This window comes from Mytilus edulis, chromosome 6 (assembly GCF_963676685.1).
Source record: "Mytilus edulis chromosome 6, xbMytEdul2.2, whole genome shotgun sequence".
Taxonomy (NCBI): domain Eukaryota; kingdom Metazoa; phylum Mollusca; class Bivalvia; order Mytilida; family Mytilidae; genus Mytilus; species Mytilus edulis.
Window position 1 is genome coordinate 68,219,208 of NC_092349.1, and position 17,903 is coordinate 68,237,110.

Below are 17,903 nucleotides of genomic sequence, written 5' to 3' on the forward strand. Positions count from 1 at the left end.
ATCAGTCACTGAGACCATGAGACATTGAGCATACATCAATGAGATATCAATCTAAATACTGTAATTAAATGACTATCAGTCACTGAGGCCAAGAGAAATGGAGTATACTTCAATGAGACATCAATCCAAATGCTGTGATTTATTTATAACTAATGTCTTGGGACAAGCCCATAAACATACAAGCGGCATTAGGTAGAAATTGACAACCAAACATATACATTTACATTATCAGAATTTTATTAATTTCTGAGGTTTAAGTGATATATATTGATGGCTGTGTTGTGTTTACTGTTCAGTTCATATAGTACTGATTATTATTTATCCCTTTCTACAAAGGAATTCGAAGACATAGATTCTATTGTAGCATCGAGTGTGATAAGATATACATTTGTAGCTGCACTTGAGACAGTTAAGTTTTTAAAATTTAAAACGTGAGGCTTGGATCATACATCCATGAGTCACAGATCTTCAAAAAGATGTGTTCTTTATAAGTGACGTCATCAGACATGGTTGCCTGTCTACATGACGTCATATGATAATAGAATATACAGAGGACAGCAGGAATATATGATATTATAACCAATATAATGGTAAGTATATTTTGGCCAACTAACAACTAAGATTGAACTCACAACAAGTTGATAATAAAAAATAATCAACAAGTCAGGAAAATAGAAATGATCTGCATATAAGATTTAGAGAAATATAGATTTTACCACATCACACTGATAATATTTATCAACTCAATGAAGTCAAATATTTCTTTTTGTAAATAAGATGATATGGTAACACCATAAAATCATATGACTACCAATGGTTTATTTGAGTTGTATGATGAATACTAAATTAAAAAGAAACCATTCTGTTGATTAATTCCAATTTTATCTGATGAGCTTTACCATAAAGAAACAAAAGCAATTGATTAAAGATAGGCAGTAACTAAAGGCTCAACTGGGTCTATGTGCATATCAAACAAAGGACACTCTCCAACATTGTAGACAAGAATATACTTCATGCCAAAAATCTTTATTTTTTTTTATCTTGTATTACTGATCTTGTAGTCTGTTTGGTTTCTCTCTATCTTCTTCAGTTTTTGCTCAAAAGACAAAAGAGGGTGAAAAAAATTCACATTTAAGAGTAATCACTCCTATGAAGAGTGACGAACGATGACAGACGACAATGGAAGCCAAGTGATGAGAAAAGCTCCCCTTTTGGGCCAGGTGAGATAAAAATGATTCCCACATCGTTCAAGTTTGGCACTCTAGTAAACCTTTGTATTTCATTTAGGAATGACTGTAATATTTATTCTGTCTATGAAGAAATAACGTAAAAAATTTGGTGCACACTGAATAACGCGTGTAGTGGGTTTCTTAACAGTGTGCACCACATTTTTTATGTTACCTCGAATAGACAGAAAAAATATTACAGTCATTTCTTATAATTTAATTCTAAATTCCATTTTAAACCGTAGAAAACCATGTAAAAACGTTGACAACGTCACGGTCACATGACTAAATTATGTCTACGGGCTGATAACAAAATAACGTCATTCAATCAGAAGACTGATTACCTCCAAAATTAAATTATATGAAGATAAAATGTATAAATAAACTAACAAAACAATTTATATTTTATTTTGTACATATAATTCATTAATTTTTACAATTCAAGTAAGAATATATAATGTATTAGATATGGATTATATATTTAAGTAGAACCATGACGTATTATCACCAGGCATATCCTACCTTCAACCATTAAAGTCTGATGTTTGACTTCAAAAACATTATACATATCTCCTCCTGTTGGTACATTGTATTAATATCTATAAAAATTGTAAAGACGAAAAATTACAAATAACAATGCATCAGACTTATATAAATATATCTTTTATTAGACCGCCAGTAAGAGAAAATTTTTTTGTTTTGTTTTTAAAGTGAATAAAGAAAAGTGTAAGGGAATAAGATATTCATTTATTAGTAAGATACAAGTTATCACTGCTGAAATCTGAAGGGACAAAGGTGCTTTTAGAATAAAGAGTATTTTAAAAACAACAACTATTAATGGTTTTTTGATTGACTCAACTCCAATGGACAAATTGCCCTATATGCAAGTACAGTTTTGAATTTTTCAAAACCAAAATGTGTAACCAGTAAATAATACATTCCATCAAAGGAACTCAAAATAATATTTCATATGTAAACAGTATCAATAAATACAAATCTGGTTTATAAAGCAACACTATGCAGATCGTTACACGTAAGCACTAATGATATATAATGCATTTTTAAACATGAGCCATTTACAAGAAATTCACTGTATTAATCTATCAAGAAAATTCTCTCACAGGAGAGGAAGCAGTTGAGAGTAACCCAGAAGTAACAAGAATGTGTCCATATTACAGCAGAATGCATTGAGCGTGTAGGCAAATTATGCTTCAAATAAAGAAAATGGTATATAACAAATGTTCAGACACAAAAAGTTGACTAAGGAATAAATAAGGCTCACTGCTACTCTTTTTCTAAACAGAATCCATACTTATAAATTTTTAAAGAAAAATTCACAATGCAACCTTACTATAATTTCTGATCAAAACACCCATTATGATAAATGACAAATTTAATTTTCATTTTATCTCAAGTTAGCAGCTTGTCTTAAATATGCATGAAATATTTTCAACTGGAGGTTAAGCAAGCAATCATTAAGTGAGTTGATACATGCCTTTCGATATTATAAAAAATTTATGACTTGGGTTAGCACTTTTTCTTACTTATGTCTCCCTTACAATAAATTTTTGACAAAGAATACGAAAACAGCCTTTTTTTAATATACCAGTGTGTATAATACTATAAATCAAAATTTAATTATTATCTCCCCTTTCTACCAAGAACACAAGCACGTACATTATTTCATTTGCATACTGTTAATGAAAATCATGATTAAATATGGCTCATGCTTAGAAAGATACAAATCGGTTTAAAAATATCAAAATAATATATATATATATAGCTTATTCAAAATAACATGTACAATTTAAAATTCTTGAACAGCTCTTTAGCATGTAAAATCTAAATTCTGCTACTGAAATTGACACATACAAAAACATTTAAAGTTATTACAACATAAATTACATTTTTTATTTCATGTCAGAATTGACTAGAACAAACTTGCATTGATAATAGTTTCTTATAAATATGACATAACAGTAAATCTAAATCAGAAACCAAATTTGAAACTGCATTTTAAGGTAGCACAATACAAAGATTTTATAACTCCAACTCCCAAGTTTTAAAATGCTGTAACTTTCTTAATAATGCTTGAAAATTTATAAAAGATGTAGTTTTAGATAGCTAACAGATTACTCTTTCAAATTAATGCAATGTTAGTATAATGCAACAATTATGTAACCAATTATAATGTTAACTGTGTCTAAAATATTTTTCTCCAAATTTCCACTTTCAAATGAAATTAGCTTCTGCATAGGTATCCCTAGAGGGTTGATTTTATTATATGTTGTTCCTATGGCCATTATCTACAAAAGGGTGTCTCAGATTTCAGATAGAATGTATAGAACAAATTTTACACCTAATTAAACATTATCTTCTTTTATGTGGTTAGGATGTTTACACTAATTAGAGATTTTTGAGAGAATGGAATACCATAGAGACAATCTGAGACACCCTTTTGAAGCCCATGATGTGTTGATTAAGATTTCGTTAAAATTTTCTATATAGTTAAAGAGATGATAGAGCTAAATTCATTCAAGTGAACCTACCCAGATTTTGCCACTAATTACATAATAATTGATTACATAATGATTGCATAATAAAAATATTGCATTCATTTAAAAGATTAATCTTTTATCTATCTATATATACCTCTTTTATTATTTTCTCTGCATTAATAAGAAAGTTACAGCATTTCAAAGGTTAGTGATTGGAGGTAAAAAATTCTTTGTATTGTGCTACCTTAAATGAAATTAAAGTCAGTTATTATTTTTGAAGTACATTCAATTAATGAAGTTTCAATGGTATTTTTAAACGAATTTATTTATAGAAAGTAAATCAGATAATAAAAATTAACATATATAAAGGTGGGTATATCAAAGTCTACCACTAAAAATTAATGTGACTATATTCAAATATATAATACCATGTTTATGGCAAGGGTTTTATCTACAATGACAAAAATGTTCAATATCCTTTCTTTTTTTGCAACTAGCTGTGGGAGTTGAAATTTGTTTAACAAATGTTTTTTGTTTCAACATGAGATTCAGTCTTTCAATATTTTATGATTTTATTTTTATAGTTTCCGTTTTTAAGACGTTTTCATCAGAATATATTAACCTATTTTTAATTTCTTAAATTTGTTTTTGAAAGTAGACTTCTGTCTTTTCAACCTTGATTGGAGATAAACAACCTTCATGAGAAAAATTATAACATACATGTCCATGATCGTAAGTGGCTATAGCTACAAGCTCAGGGATGCCTTACAAACATGTAAAAAACATATGGCACTTTGTCATTAAAATTCATTTCTAAAATTAAAACATAAAGAATAATCAATTTTAATGGAACTGTATGAGATTCAAATGATTTTTTTAATACTTCTCTATTCAGGGGTGGATCCAGCCATTTTAAAAGGGGGGTTTCCCAACCCAGGATAAAAGGTGGGGGGGGGGGGTTCCAACCAAATGTCCCTATTCAAATGCATTGATCCTCCAAAAAAAGGGGGGGTTCCACCCCACCCCCCTGGATCTGACACTGCTATTTTTGCAGGGTTGAATTCTGGGCAGTATACAGATATACTTTCCCTTTGGGCTAACCTATATGTAACTCACCCCAAAATGTTCCTTGCAAACTTTTTTGACAATAAACTTATATATTGTGGAAATCAATGCCACAACTAACATTATGCCTAAGTCTCTCTTTCTCTACTTCATTAAGGCAAAAATTACAGATTAAGACACAAACTTTTTGGTAGAGCAAGTAACCCTTTCTTGGTTATATTTGATGTCAACCTTTAAATTACATATAGTCAAGGTGTTGGATACCCTCCTTAATAAGCAATTTATTGGATACAGAATAAATTGAAATTATATATTGTATGACAATGTGTTTTACAGGTTAAACAGACTTCCAGTTTAAATATAGTTTGGTTAAACCAGGTTTAACTGCATCTGCACTCACAATGACACATTGTAGATCTTAAAATATACATAATTATTTTAAATACATTTTTTGTGTGTATAAAAATGATACTTCTACTGCTATGCAATTATGGCAAGATGTTATACTTTGTACAAACATGACATATGTGTATCTGTTTACTAAAGCACTATTTTTTTTACATTTCAAGAAAATAAAATACAAGTTATAACAATTCAGCTGCTCGCCGGTGGACTAGAATTTCTTTCACTACCAGAATCGGTACTAGAAGTCTTTTCCGATGCAAAGTGGTTGACTTCAGCAACGACATCAATGGTGCGTACAACAATCGGCTGTCTGTCTATTCTCGTTATGTCTTCTATCCCATGTTTCCGAAGTAAACCTCGCAACAATTCTATTTCCTGTTCTTGCGCAGTGCAATATTCACGATATTTTGTCAGTTCTTGTTCACATGCCTGCCGTAATCGTCTTTCTCTCTGTAATTTCTTTTCTGCTTGTTTCTTTACTGTAAGGACAATGCCTACAAAGAAAGAATACATACATTATTCAGTTCAAAAATATTTAATTGCATGAGCCATCATTGTTTATGCATTTAAAGGTGGCTGCTTAATGTCATGTAAAAAATAAACACTCTATTCATGCTATTGTTAATTTAAGAAATTTAATTTTGTGTGCATTTATCAAAGAATAAGTTTCAAAAATGCTACTTTAATACAAATAATGATATTAGAATTCAAATGAATATTTTAATATTCTAAATTCACTTCTGATCAGGATTTGTCTACCTATTTCAAGGACCTATTTTTATATGGTTACTCCAGAATAATTCATTGTATGTCACTATTATATTACTGTTTCTTATTCTGTCGTTTCTAACAAAATGATCTTGTCGATTTTATTGGTTGTAGTAAACATTTATTTTCATTCAGTTCTTTTAGTGTGCACTGTTGTGTGAAAATTCAAATGTTTCCTTTTTATTATTGTGGTTTGATCATAGCTCTGTATCTAAATAACTATTCCAAAATTAAGTACCACATGCAAAATAATAATCAAGTAAATTACCATTCAGTATCCTTGTGACTCTCCATAACCTGAGAACAACCAACAATCCTAGTCCACTTTCTGGACCCTCGTTTTTTCTAAATACAATGTCAAGGACAAATGAGACAATCACAATAATGGCATCAAACATTTCCAATTTGTGTTTGAAAAACTTGAGTCTTAATGCGCAAATGCGTATTATAATTTCAATTATGAATAAGGACAAGACAGCTAAACTGCAGTAGTGGAAAACCATTGGTGCAACATTTGCATGGTGGTTCGGCAGAGTGATTATTTCCATGTCGATCAAAAGTTCTGCTATTACAAAGAGACAGTCTAAAATGACTAAACACACGATAACAATCTGGAATTTACTTGTGTTGAGAACATATTCAACTTTCTCACGACATGTCTTCAGGTCAGTTTTTGCGTCATCAGAGTCCGAAGTAATGGAACTGTTTGTATCTTCTTTGTCGATAACCTTTTCAAGGTCATCATAAATTTTGTGAAATCCGTCCATTTGAATCTGTAAAGTAAATAAAAACTTTTAGTAAAATCTTCATTACATGTACATGTACACTTCATACATATTAGAACACAGTATGCATATGTATGTATAAATGCAAGTTTTGATATATAAAATGAGGGGGGATAGGACCTTTATCGGGACTCCGGGATCGGGTGTTTTTAAGCTCGGGATTTCGGGATTGACCCTTTCGGGATCCGGGAATCCTTTTTTTCGGATTTCGGGATGTCAGGATTTGCTTTATTTAAATTCGGGACCTCGGGATTTTGTTTTTTCAAGTCCGGGATTTCGGGATCAAGACCCCTCCTATCCCCCCTCTAAAATTGAACATCATCAAAACGTTTTAAAACTCTATAAATGTGTTGGCCAATATCCAATACTATCTCTAATTTGTTTTAATTAACTGGTCTATGTTCAACTTGAATTGATGTCTGATTGAGGTATATCCCAGACCATGGCCACATCTCCAAGAATCCTTTTTATTAACATCTATATGTATATATAATAAGTGATGCCTGTCCTTTCTGACATAAAAATATAACTAAGCATGCTAAGTATTCGGAGTACAACATTTTGGCACATCACACAAAATCCGGTATTTTTTAAAATTGGTTGATTTTTGGAGTATGAGTAGAATAATCATTATCTAAAGTTTGATGAACTTTATAAGCCCTGGGCTGATGGGATATACACTATATAGTTACTTGTAACACTTAAAGCCAAGAAAAAAATCAAAAATCAACATATATATAAAACTGTTTAAGAATCTAGTATTTAATACATTATTCAGTATCAATGTTTTTAATGACAGGAAACAAAACATCACTAAAAATTTATATATATAGTAGTCAATAAGTACTGACAATTTAAGTTGGGGTGTTAGAACTTTGATTATTGATTTCATGCTGTTTAACACCACTTTCAGCTTTCTTGGCTTTTTCGTAGTTGCCATGTTCTTTTATGGTTGAGGAAGCTGACTTGGCCCGAGAGAACCTGGACCATTGGTACATTAGGAAAGCTGACAAATCTAGTCACTTATGTATGCTTTTTTTATTTATATTTATCAAATAAATATAAGCATGCATTGTAGATCTACATGTATTAAACACTTCATGGTAAATGTATACCCATTCTATAAATACATGTACATGTATATATTTATGTCTAATTAGTAGGGATGTCAAAAGATCTGAAATTTAATACTCGGATACTCGGTCATGATACTCGAGTACTCGCAGTAATTGGAAGAATCTTAAACGTCTATTGAAAAGTTAATATTTTAGGTTGGATGCAGTGTTTTTGTAATAACCTTTCATAATATGACAGTTGGGAATGCTTTCTTGCTAGTCCAATCTGGCTTAACAAAAATATGAAGGTAGAAAATAAACCTATTTTTTTATAAAGATTTGTTTGAAAATGGTATAAGATTTATAAATGATATTGTAAATGAAAAAATTGAAGAAATGTATCAGATAAATGTGAATTTCATGAGATATAATAGTATTATATCTACTACACATCAAGCATCAAAATCATTTGTGGGAAAAATCACAAATTAGAACAACCTCTAATTCCAAACTGTACTCAAGTACTCAGCATTCCAATCGAGTACTCGAGTACTCATTGCCATCCCTACTAATTAGGGCCAACCTGGGAACAGTACATGTATATCTAATATATATGTTCCTGGGCGAACAGATTTAATTAAGGAATATACTCATCAACAATACACAATCATGTTGCATCATGACAATGGCACTGTGCTTTATGTGACTGAACATGCTGTCATTGCTCAACATCAAAATTTTATATATTCTTAAATATATTTATAAGTTGAAAGAAAGGGAGTTTCTGTATCATTGAAAGTTGTCAGATAATCAAATAATTATATGATTTTAGACTTACAAGTGTCATCTCTTTGTTTTAATGTCTACACTCTTGAAAACAAAAAGGATCCGCCCCCTTATTTAAGTGTCATTCTTTGTCTTTAAAACGAACTGAATTCGAGTGAAGATTATATTAGAGTCGCATAATATTACCTTCATCTTGGTTCTGTATTACTTCTAGTCTTAAGTATAGTCTTCATACATCTGACCACTTCCCGAGAACAAAAGCTTTGCACTTGATAAGCACTGTCATACTATCAAATCCTTGTCCTCATTGATTCTGCACGCTGACTTTTGTTCTGTTGTTTGCTCGCATTCGCAGGGTCAATGACACCCACTTTGTTTACAATTTGATGCCTTTGTAGTTGCTTCCCGCTATGTCGAGATTTAAATCAAAGGACATTTCTTTTATAATCTTTCTTCAAAAGTCATAAGATTTTATCACAAATTGAAAAAAATATAATTATCTAAAAATCTTTTGTTTATTTTCTTCAAAAAAATACTAAAACTGAAACTGATTATCGGACGCGGGGTGAAATTCCGGATAGCAACCTTAACGTGAAAAGTCGGATGGGGCGCATAGGGGGCATTAGAAAGATGCTCCTTTTTGTATATAAAAAAAATCCCTTTTTTCTTTTTTTAGAATAAAATCATTATAAAAATATTAAAGTTTGGGCTTTCTTAGGAATAAACTCATCATAGATACCAGGATCAAAATTGTTTATATACGCCAGACGCGCGTTTTAACTGCAAAGATTAACAAAAAGATGGAGTATGGCTTATTTTACCCTGAGACTACTGTTATAGTTGTCTCAGATTTACCTAAAAAAATATTCTGATCCCCCACTATGATGTAAAAAATTTTTAGTCAAGCAGTAGTCTGAGGTCTATAAATTTAATAATAAACCATTGCAAGTTTATATCGATAACCTTTGTGAATACAATGGTATACAGAAAACAATAACAACAAAGTTACCCTTTGTCAGAATCAGAATCAGAATCAGAATCAGAATCAGAATCAGAAGAAGAAGAAGAAGAAGAAGAAGAAGAAGAAGAAGAAGAAGAAGAAGAAGAAGAAGAAGAAGAAGAAGAAGAAGAAGAAGAAGAAGAAGAAGAAGAAGAAGAAGAAGAAGAAGAAGAAGAAGAAGAAGAAGAAGAAGAAGAAGAAGAAGAAGAAGAAGAAGAAGAAGAAGAAGAAGAAGAAGAAGAAGAAGAAGAAGAAGAAGAAGAAGAAGAAGAAGAAGAAGAAGAAGAAGAAGAAGAAGAAGAAGAAGAAGAAGAAGAAGAAGAAGAAGAAGAAGAAGAAGAAGAAGAAAAGAAGAAGAAGAAGAAGAAGAAGAAGAAGAAGAAGAAGAAGTACTATCGGAACATGTGTATTGTAGTTTGTTGTGGAATATTTTTCCGATGCATGATACTATCGGCACATGTGTATTGTAGTTTTTCGTTTCCAGCTTTACCATTCATCGATATACACTGTATGATACAACCGACTTGTCTCTAACCAACAATACTTTCTTTTTTCCCTTGTGGCCTGTTTTGTCACCGGGTGTAATATTTTTCGTTTTCGTTCTATTTCTTTTGGAATATTCTGAATCCAGATTTTCCCTATATATATACCTCATTGTGTAAATTTCAAAGAAAAAAAAATAATTTGATCAACAGCATCATCTTTTTTAAATGTTCACGCTCTGCTTAATCCACCATTTCACGTCTACATAAGAAAATGCCTGTACCAAGTCGATCAGGTCTGAGGAATATGACAGTAGTTATCCATTCGTTTGAGGTGTTGAACTTTTAGTTTTGACATTTTATTATAGGGACTTTCAGTATATTTTTTGTGATTTTACTTTTTTCTCGGTACAAACATTTCTGACTCTTTTTAACCACGCCGCATTTTTGCGACTGTCCTAAGTCAGGAGCCTCAGGCCTTTGTTAGTCTTGTATGATTTTAAATTTTAGTTTCTTGTGTATAATTCAGGCTTTAGCAGGGGCGGATGCAGGAATTTTCGAAAGGGGGGGGGGGGGGGTGCTAACCCAGGGCACCCAGGGCAAAGGGGGGGGGGGGTGCAAAACATATGTCCCGATACAAATGCATTGTTCGGCAAAAATAAAGGGGGGGGCGCACCCCCGGAACCCCCCCCCCCCTGGATCCGCCACTGCTTAGTATATCGTCCATTATCACTGAACTAGTATATACATATTTGTTTAGGGGACACTGAGCTGAAGGACTCGAGTCCTTCGGGTGCGGAAGAGTCTCGCTGCTTGGAATACCCATTGGTGGGCTTCGGCTGTTGTCTGCTCTACGTTAGGGTTGTGGTCTTTTTTGACACATTCCACCTTTCTCAATTTTATTTCCAAACGAAATAACTTGAATTCTGTGTCCATGCACATTTTCATGTGTATGAACAGGCTACAAACTATTATAGCAGTGTACGTCCAAAACTGTAGGAGGAGATAGCCGGACAAATCATGATCTCTTTATGCAGCAAGTACCCAAAATAATTAAGCCCACCTGCCATTTTCTGAATAATTAAAAGAAACCTAAATCATTTTGTATAGGCGGACCCAGGAGGCTAGGGCCCGACCCTCCCCCTTTTGTGTGAAAAATTTGATTGATTTAGAAAGGAATTACTGAAACATGCTTAGAACGGCCCCTCAGTATATATGTCAGTCAGTCAGTCCCCCTCCCCTTATGAAAAGTTCTGGATCCGCCACTGTAACAGTTGCGTAGCGCTATAAAACCAGGTTCAATCCATCATTTTCTACATTTGAAAATGCCTGTACCAAATCAGGAATATGACAGTTGTTGTCCATTCGTTTGATGTGTTTTATCCTTTGATTTTGCCATTTGATTAGGGACTTTCTTCGCCGAGTTCACGGTATTTTTGTGATTTTACTTTTTGCAATGCGCACGCCTTCAAGATGTGTATGAACATCTTACACTGAAATTATTAAAGTTATAACTTTAGAACTGTTGGAGGAGATAGCTGAACAAACCCTGATCTCTTTATGCAGCTTAAGGATGTACTTAGGTGAGATGAGGTAAAAATTAAGAAATTAAGAAATTAAAATTGATACTATAAGCTGGTAGAGCATCAATTAAAGATAAAGATAAGCTGAAAATATTGATAGGTCATGGACCTCCTTTTCGAGATATTTGAGATTTAAACTATGGAGGGAAAAAGCTGAATTGGACTTTTACCCTATATTTGCAATTGGTATTAGTTGGGTCTCAAAATAAAAGAAAGAAAATCAAAAATCTTCTAAAATTTTGATAAATTGCCTATCATGAGCTATTAAGTCTTATATGAAAAAATAAATGGGTGTTATGGGGCAAAATATTTTACATTGTATTGTATGGAAAAACACCAAGGAGTCCAAAAATTTGACACAAATTCCAAAACCTCACCTAAGTACATCCTTAAGTCCAACTGCCTGTCATTTTCAAAATATTTGTAAAGAATAAAAATCATGCAAAACCTTCAGCATGTGTATTAAAAAAAGAGCATCCTACAAAATATTAAAGTTGTACCTCAAAAACTGTAGGAGGAGAAAGCCGGACAAACAACCATGTCCAAACATGGACAGACGGACAGGGGTCAATTATTACTCCCCCCCCCCCCCCCCCCGCCCCGACATTTTGTTGCGGGTCATCAAAAGTTTTTGAATTAGAACTAAATTTGGATTTATGAGATTTTGATATATATATTTCTGATGTAAGAGATGCAATCAGTCTAGCTTAGAGAAACATGGTAATAAATGGCCATCATGTGGCATGTAGATTTAAATACTGAACAAAGACTTGTAAATAGATAAGAGGTACGAAAACTCAGTTGTGAAGGATAGACATTTTAAATAATGCACATTTTGCACAAATTAAACATGCCAAGAAATTGCCTCCGTTGAAATTCTGCAAATATCCCATAGAGCAAATTACATGGATGATTAATATTGACCATTTGGTATAAATGGTCGTGTTCTTAGCGAGACGTACATCAAGGTCATAACAGTGGCGGATCCAGAAATTTTCATAAGTGGGGGCCCACTGACTGACCTAAGAGGGGGCCCGCTCCAGTCACGCTTCAATGATTCCCTATATAAGCAACCAAATTTTTTTCTCAAAAAGGGGGGGCCCGGGCCCCCTGGCCCCCCTCTAAATCCGCCTCTGCATAAATTAATTTGTTGAATGAAATTAAATCTGTATCTACTAATGGGTGCCGTAGGAGGTCCACCGGTATTTTAAGCTAGGATTTCTTGGCATGATTGAAATAATTATTTAAGCATATTTCCATTCTCAATATTATATTTAACGTTAGCCCTTGAACTGGATCATATAGTATTCCCTATAAAACAAACATTGATATAAATCCTCATTTTAATCTCATTTACATATCTAATTTAAATTTAACTTTTGTTTTAAAAATATCTTAGTCGAGAGGTTCATACAGAGACTATACTGAATTCATAGTTGCCTGAACACACAAAATGCCTAAAAAAGTCCTTGAGGGGTAAGAAAAAATATTTGAAAAACACTTTGACTTTAATAACTCCCTCCCCATTTTTTTATTTCATAGTTTGGATGTTTTCAAGTAAGGGGTCATTCTTAATTAATTAACATATTTTCCCTTATGGACCTTTAAATTGCATCAGCCTTTGGTTACCCTGTTGATAAACATGTGATTAGCTAAAAGGGATTTTCCAATGTCATTTTCTAAAAATATTAACCGGAAGTAGTCTACGACCAATCAAAGCTAATAATTCTAGATACGTCAAAATGAAACAAGCCAATGAGAAAACACCACATCAGCTTTACAACGTTGACAGAAAAGAAAACAATAATGACTTGAGCAATGAAGAATAATATTTTGTCGACTTCGACGGCCAATTGACCACACATTCCTTACAAATGGTTACTACGAAAGACATAATGTCAGGAAATACAACAAGAACCATTGTTATAACCACATCTAGTGGTAATGTTCCAAAATTGGTGACCGTCAACGCCTCTGCTGTCGAAGACATTTTCAGTGATGATGGGGGAGGACCACGTAAACGGCGTCGGCTGACAAACCTTACCCCGGAGGAGAAAATGTTGAGAAGGTATGCATCCTTTCAGTTAGTTGTCATTCTCATTTAATTTTAATTAATGACAAATCACTAATTTGGTTAAAGTAACTGTGCATATGGTCATGGTATAGTCACAAACAGTACACACAGTCACTGATCATGATGTGAGTGATGTAGGGAGGGGTAGGCTGATTACATTTATACCTTAGTGAATAATTAATTATATTTATATTTTGACATTTCTGAACAGTTTTGAGGTGGTTTTGGAAAGGGGTTTTCTATCAGTACTTTTTCATCATCTTTCATGTGCAACATATAATGTATATACTATATATTGCATAAAAATTTATGACTTGTGGTCAATTAAATCAAAAGTTTCTCAGGTTACTCACCATTGCATACTCACCTGAAGTGCGGGAGGTCAGGGACTTAATAAAATTTTTACATTTGTATATATGCTGCTCCTCTGCATAGCTGAAGAACCATGTAGCTCTTAATTAGGTCTTCTATGATATTTGACTATTTGCAGCTACTTCTCTGCTAATTAAGCACACAACAATGAGCATGCATGATGCTCAGTATTTGATTAGCTTTTGAAATTATATTACATGCTTACATAATTGATTTTCATTGTTATGTTCATTTCAGAAAACTAAAAAACAGAGTAGCAGCACAGACAGCTAGAGACAGGAAAAAAGAATTGATGGGAACTCTGGAACAACAAGTTACTAGATTGATGGATCAAAACAAACGACTCCAAGATGAAAACAAAAAACTCAAAACACAGTCATCATCATTAATTACAGAAAATCAACACCTTAAAGAACGCCTGGGCCAACCTGGTTCATTGGCTGAGAGAAAGTCTGAGTCCTCGGGATCTGCAGTATCCTTTGACCTCCTGCCGTGGGGACAAACTCAGAAGTTGTCTCAGTCAATGATGCCATACGCAACCTCTGTTCTGACAATGAGGTAAATATCTTTATATCATTTAATTTACCTTATTATTTAAAAAAAAAAAGCTAAAGAGACAGACAATGCACAAGCAAATTTTATACTTAAAACAATCACAATTGTTGATATTATTTTATACCACATGTTTTGATTTATCAAACACTTAAAAAAAAACAACATGGTTTGCAGTTTGCAACCATGTACATTTGACACTACAAATTTGACTTGTACAATATGCTTACTGTGATTTTATGTTGCAATTAAAATAAAGAAAAAGGAAACACAAGCCTCTTTAACATGTTTAATAAGTTTGTGTAAACACTTAAAATGTAGCTATTATTTTTACAAATTGGAAATCTTGCTTTAAATTCAATGGTCCTATTTTTAGCATGTTTAACATCTTTATATTTCATAGTAAGATTACTTTCATTGTTTCAACATGTAGTGTTAGCAATTATAATTTAAAATTCATTTTCTACCTGTTAAAAAAGGTGAGAGAAAGTTGTGTGTGATATTTAAGTAGCATTTCATCACAGTAATCATGAGAATTTAGCCATTAAAATATTTATAATGTAAACTTCTTTTGTCTTTTCAGTCTCTGCTTAGCATTGTTCAGCAGATCAGCTCAAAACCAGACACAGATGATGCCAGTAGAGGAAGTGACTCTTCAATCCTCACTGCCCAAGGAAATACCCCCAAAATCACTGCCAGCTCTGGCGTGGTGGGGCCCACATCAGCAGAGTTGGAATCCATCAATGAACTCATAAAATTTGATCATGTTTATTACAAACATGAGTCCTCATCTGTTGAAACTGGACTTGAAAAACCTGTTGTCAAAACGAACTCTCAAACTAAAGTGAATGTTCATATTACGCAGGAAATACCTACTGAAATCTCAATAGAAGAATCAGTTAAAACTGAACCCGAATTAAGTGCAATAGACATGATAAATGAAACTGACCTCAATGATATCAATTTGGAATTGTTAAAAGACATTGAAAATTTAATTGGAATAGATTTTCAAGACCAGATTGAACAGGACTCTTTTGATTCTATTTCACAGAATGGACAATGTGTTAAAAGCAAACAGGAAGTTTCAGTGACAAAAGACACTAGTTTAAATCGTAAACGCAAGAGATCAGAAGACGCGTCACCGCTTTCTGTTACAGATATGTATGAATCAACAGACAAATTAGGACAGGAGACATCTATATTTAAGGACTCAGAATTCGGTAGTGATTTCAGTGATGTGTGTTCTCCCTATGGAAGTGACATTTCTGGAGACTTAAATGACAACCCATGGGAAGAATCATTCATGGAATTATTTCCCACCTTAGCATAAGCTAGCCATTTTGTTTGTTGATTTGTATATAGATGTATATATTATTTATTCTTAATCATTGAATTCTCTGTGAAATAAATTCATTGGGAAGAGGACTTAATTTAATGTCTTTTTAATTTTTAAACATGAAAAATGATTTCACATACATGATATACATTGTAAGTAAAAAAAATGTCAGTTGGAAAAAAATAAGTTGTCATGCAAATGGTATACCAAGCAAATCCTGCATCAACACAAGACAACTGAACAAAAAAAAAATGTGTTAATGCAAATTCTATACCTCAAATGTAGCAAATCCTGCAACTCAATAAAAAAAAAATGTTTTCATGCAGATTTTATACCCGGCAAACCCTGCATCTACCAGTACATGTACAACTCAAGACAACTCAACAAAAAAAAATGTTTTCATGCAAATTTTATACCCTGCAAATCCTGCATAAACTCAAGACAAGAAGACAAAAAAAAAGGTTTCGCAATCATTAATTTGATTCACTAAATGGGATATACATGTACATGTACAAAAAATGTATGTATTCTTGGTGAATTACTTGCACCTAGCATCCAAACAAACACATATAACAACATAAATGTACTTAAAATGTTTAACAAATTCATCATTCATGAGGATGTAAAATGTCATTACCTAAGGAAGTTTGAATCTGGTTTTCAAGGTCAGACACAACATGGCAAATATCATTTTAAACTTGGTTAAGAGGCACCTACATTGTATAACCTTGTCCAAGTTGTTGTTACTCCAATCTTGTATCTGATCATCATCTAAAATAAGGAACTCGGACACAGTTATTATGTTACTGTGAATGTATATCCAATGTGGAGTCTTTGTTTCAAGGCTATAAATTCATCATTCTGAATAGCCGATTTAAATCTGATCCTCATAATGGGATTAACAATTGTCTCAGTTTTGATCACAGTGCAAACATGATGACACTGGGGTCAATCATGTACTACATGGTTTGGTCATACAGGTAGTCTACAACCCTATAAAAAAAACGTACATTTTCTCATCACTTGGCGTCCGTCGTCGTTAACTTTTACAAAAATCTTCTCCTCTGAAACTACTGGGCCAAATTTAACCAAACTTGGCCAAAATCATCATTGGGGTATCTAGTTTAAAAAATGTGTGGCGTGACCCGGTCAACCAACCAAGATGGCCGCCACGGCTAAAAATAGAACATAGGGGTAAAATGCAGTTTTTGGCTTATAACTCAAAAACCAAAGCATTAAGAGCAAATCTGACAAGGAGTTAAATTGTTAATCAAGTCAATATCTATCTGCCCTGAATTTTTCAGATGAATTGGACAACTGGTTGTTGGGTTGCTGCCCTCCAATTGGTAATTTTTAAAGAAATTTTGCCGTTTTTGGTTACTTTGAATACTATTATAGATAGCGATAAACTGTAAACAGCAATAATGTTCAGCAAAGTAAGATCTACAAATAAGTCAACATGACCTAAATGGTCAATTGACCCCTTAAGGAGTTATTGCCCTTTATAGTCAATTTTTAACAATTTTCATTAATTTGGAAAATTTATGTAAATTTTTACCAAATATAGTTCTCTGTTACTAATGGGCAAAGTTCATTATAGATATAATTGTAAGAAGCAAAATCGTTCAATAAAGTAAGAACTTCAAACACATCACCATCACCAAAATACAATTTTGTCATGAATCCATTTGTGTCCTTTGTTTAATATGCACATAGACCAAGGTGAGCGACACAGGCTCTTTAGAGCCTCTAGTTTAGACTTGTTGGTGCAGGTTGATTTGTTTTTAACAAATAACAATAACTCTAATTGGCAACTTGGGGAACATAGAAGACTAATAAATGGTAAGGGTTTAGATTTTCAATGAAAAGAGGATATGATGAATAGGGCAGCTTTGCCAATGGTCACAATTGACCCA

General features: G+C 32.9%; 1 protein-coding gene and 1 pseudogene across 1 annotated transcript; one reads left to right on the plus strand and one right to left on the minus strand.

Annotated features, from left to right (window-relative positions):
* Positions 1 to 4,202: 4,202 nt before the first annotated feature.
* On the minus strand, positions 4,203 to 9,131 carry LOC139528231 (voltage-gated hydrogen channel 1-like). The gene is made up of 3 exons (XM_071324113.1): positions 8,775 to 9,131; positions 6,231 to 6,735; positions 4,203 to 5,688 (listed from the first exon to the last, which is right to left on the minus strand). Exons 1-3 carry the CDS (start codon positions 8,778 to 8,780, stop codon positions 5,384 to 5,386), a joined length of 816 nt encoding a protein of 271 aa, XP_071180214.1. The 5' UTR covers positions 8,781 to 9,131; the 3' UTR covers positions 4,203 to 5,383.
* Positions 9,132 to 13,410: 4,279 nt separating this feature from the next.
* LOC139528234 (M protein, serotype 6-like) lies at positions 13,411 to 16,081 on the plus strand (annotated as a pseudogene).
* The last annotated feature ends 1,822 nt before the right edge of the window (positions 16,082 to 17,903 follow it).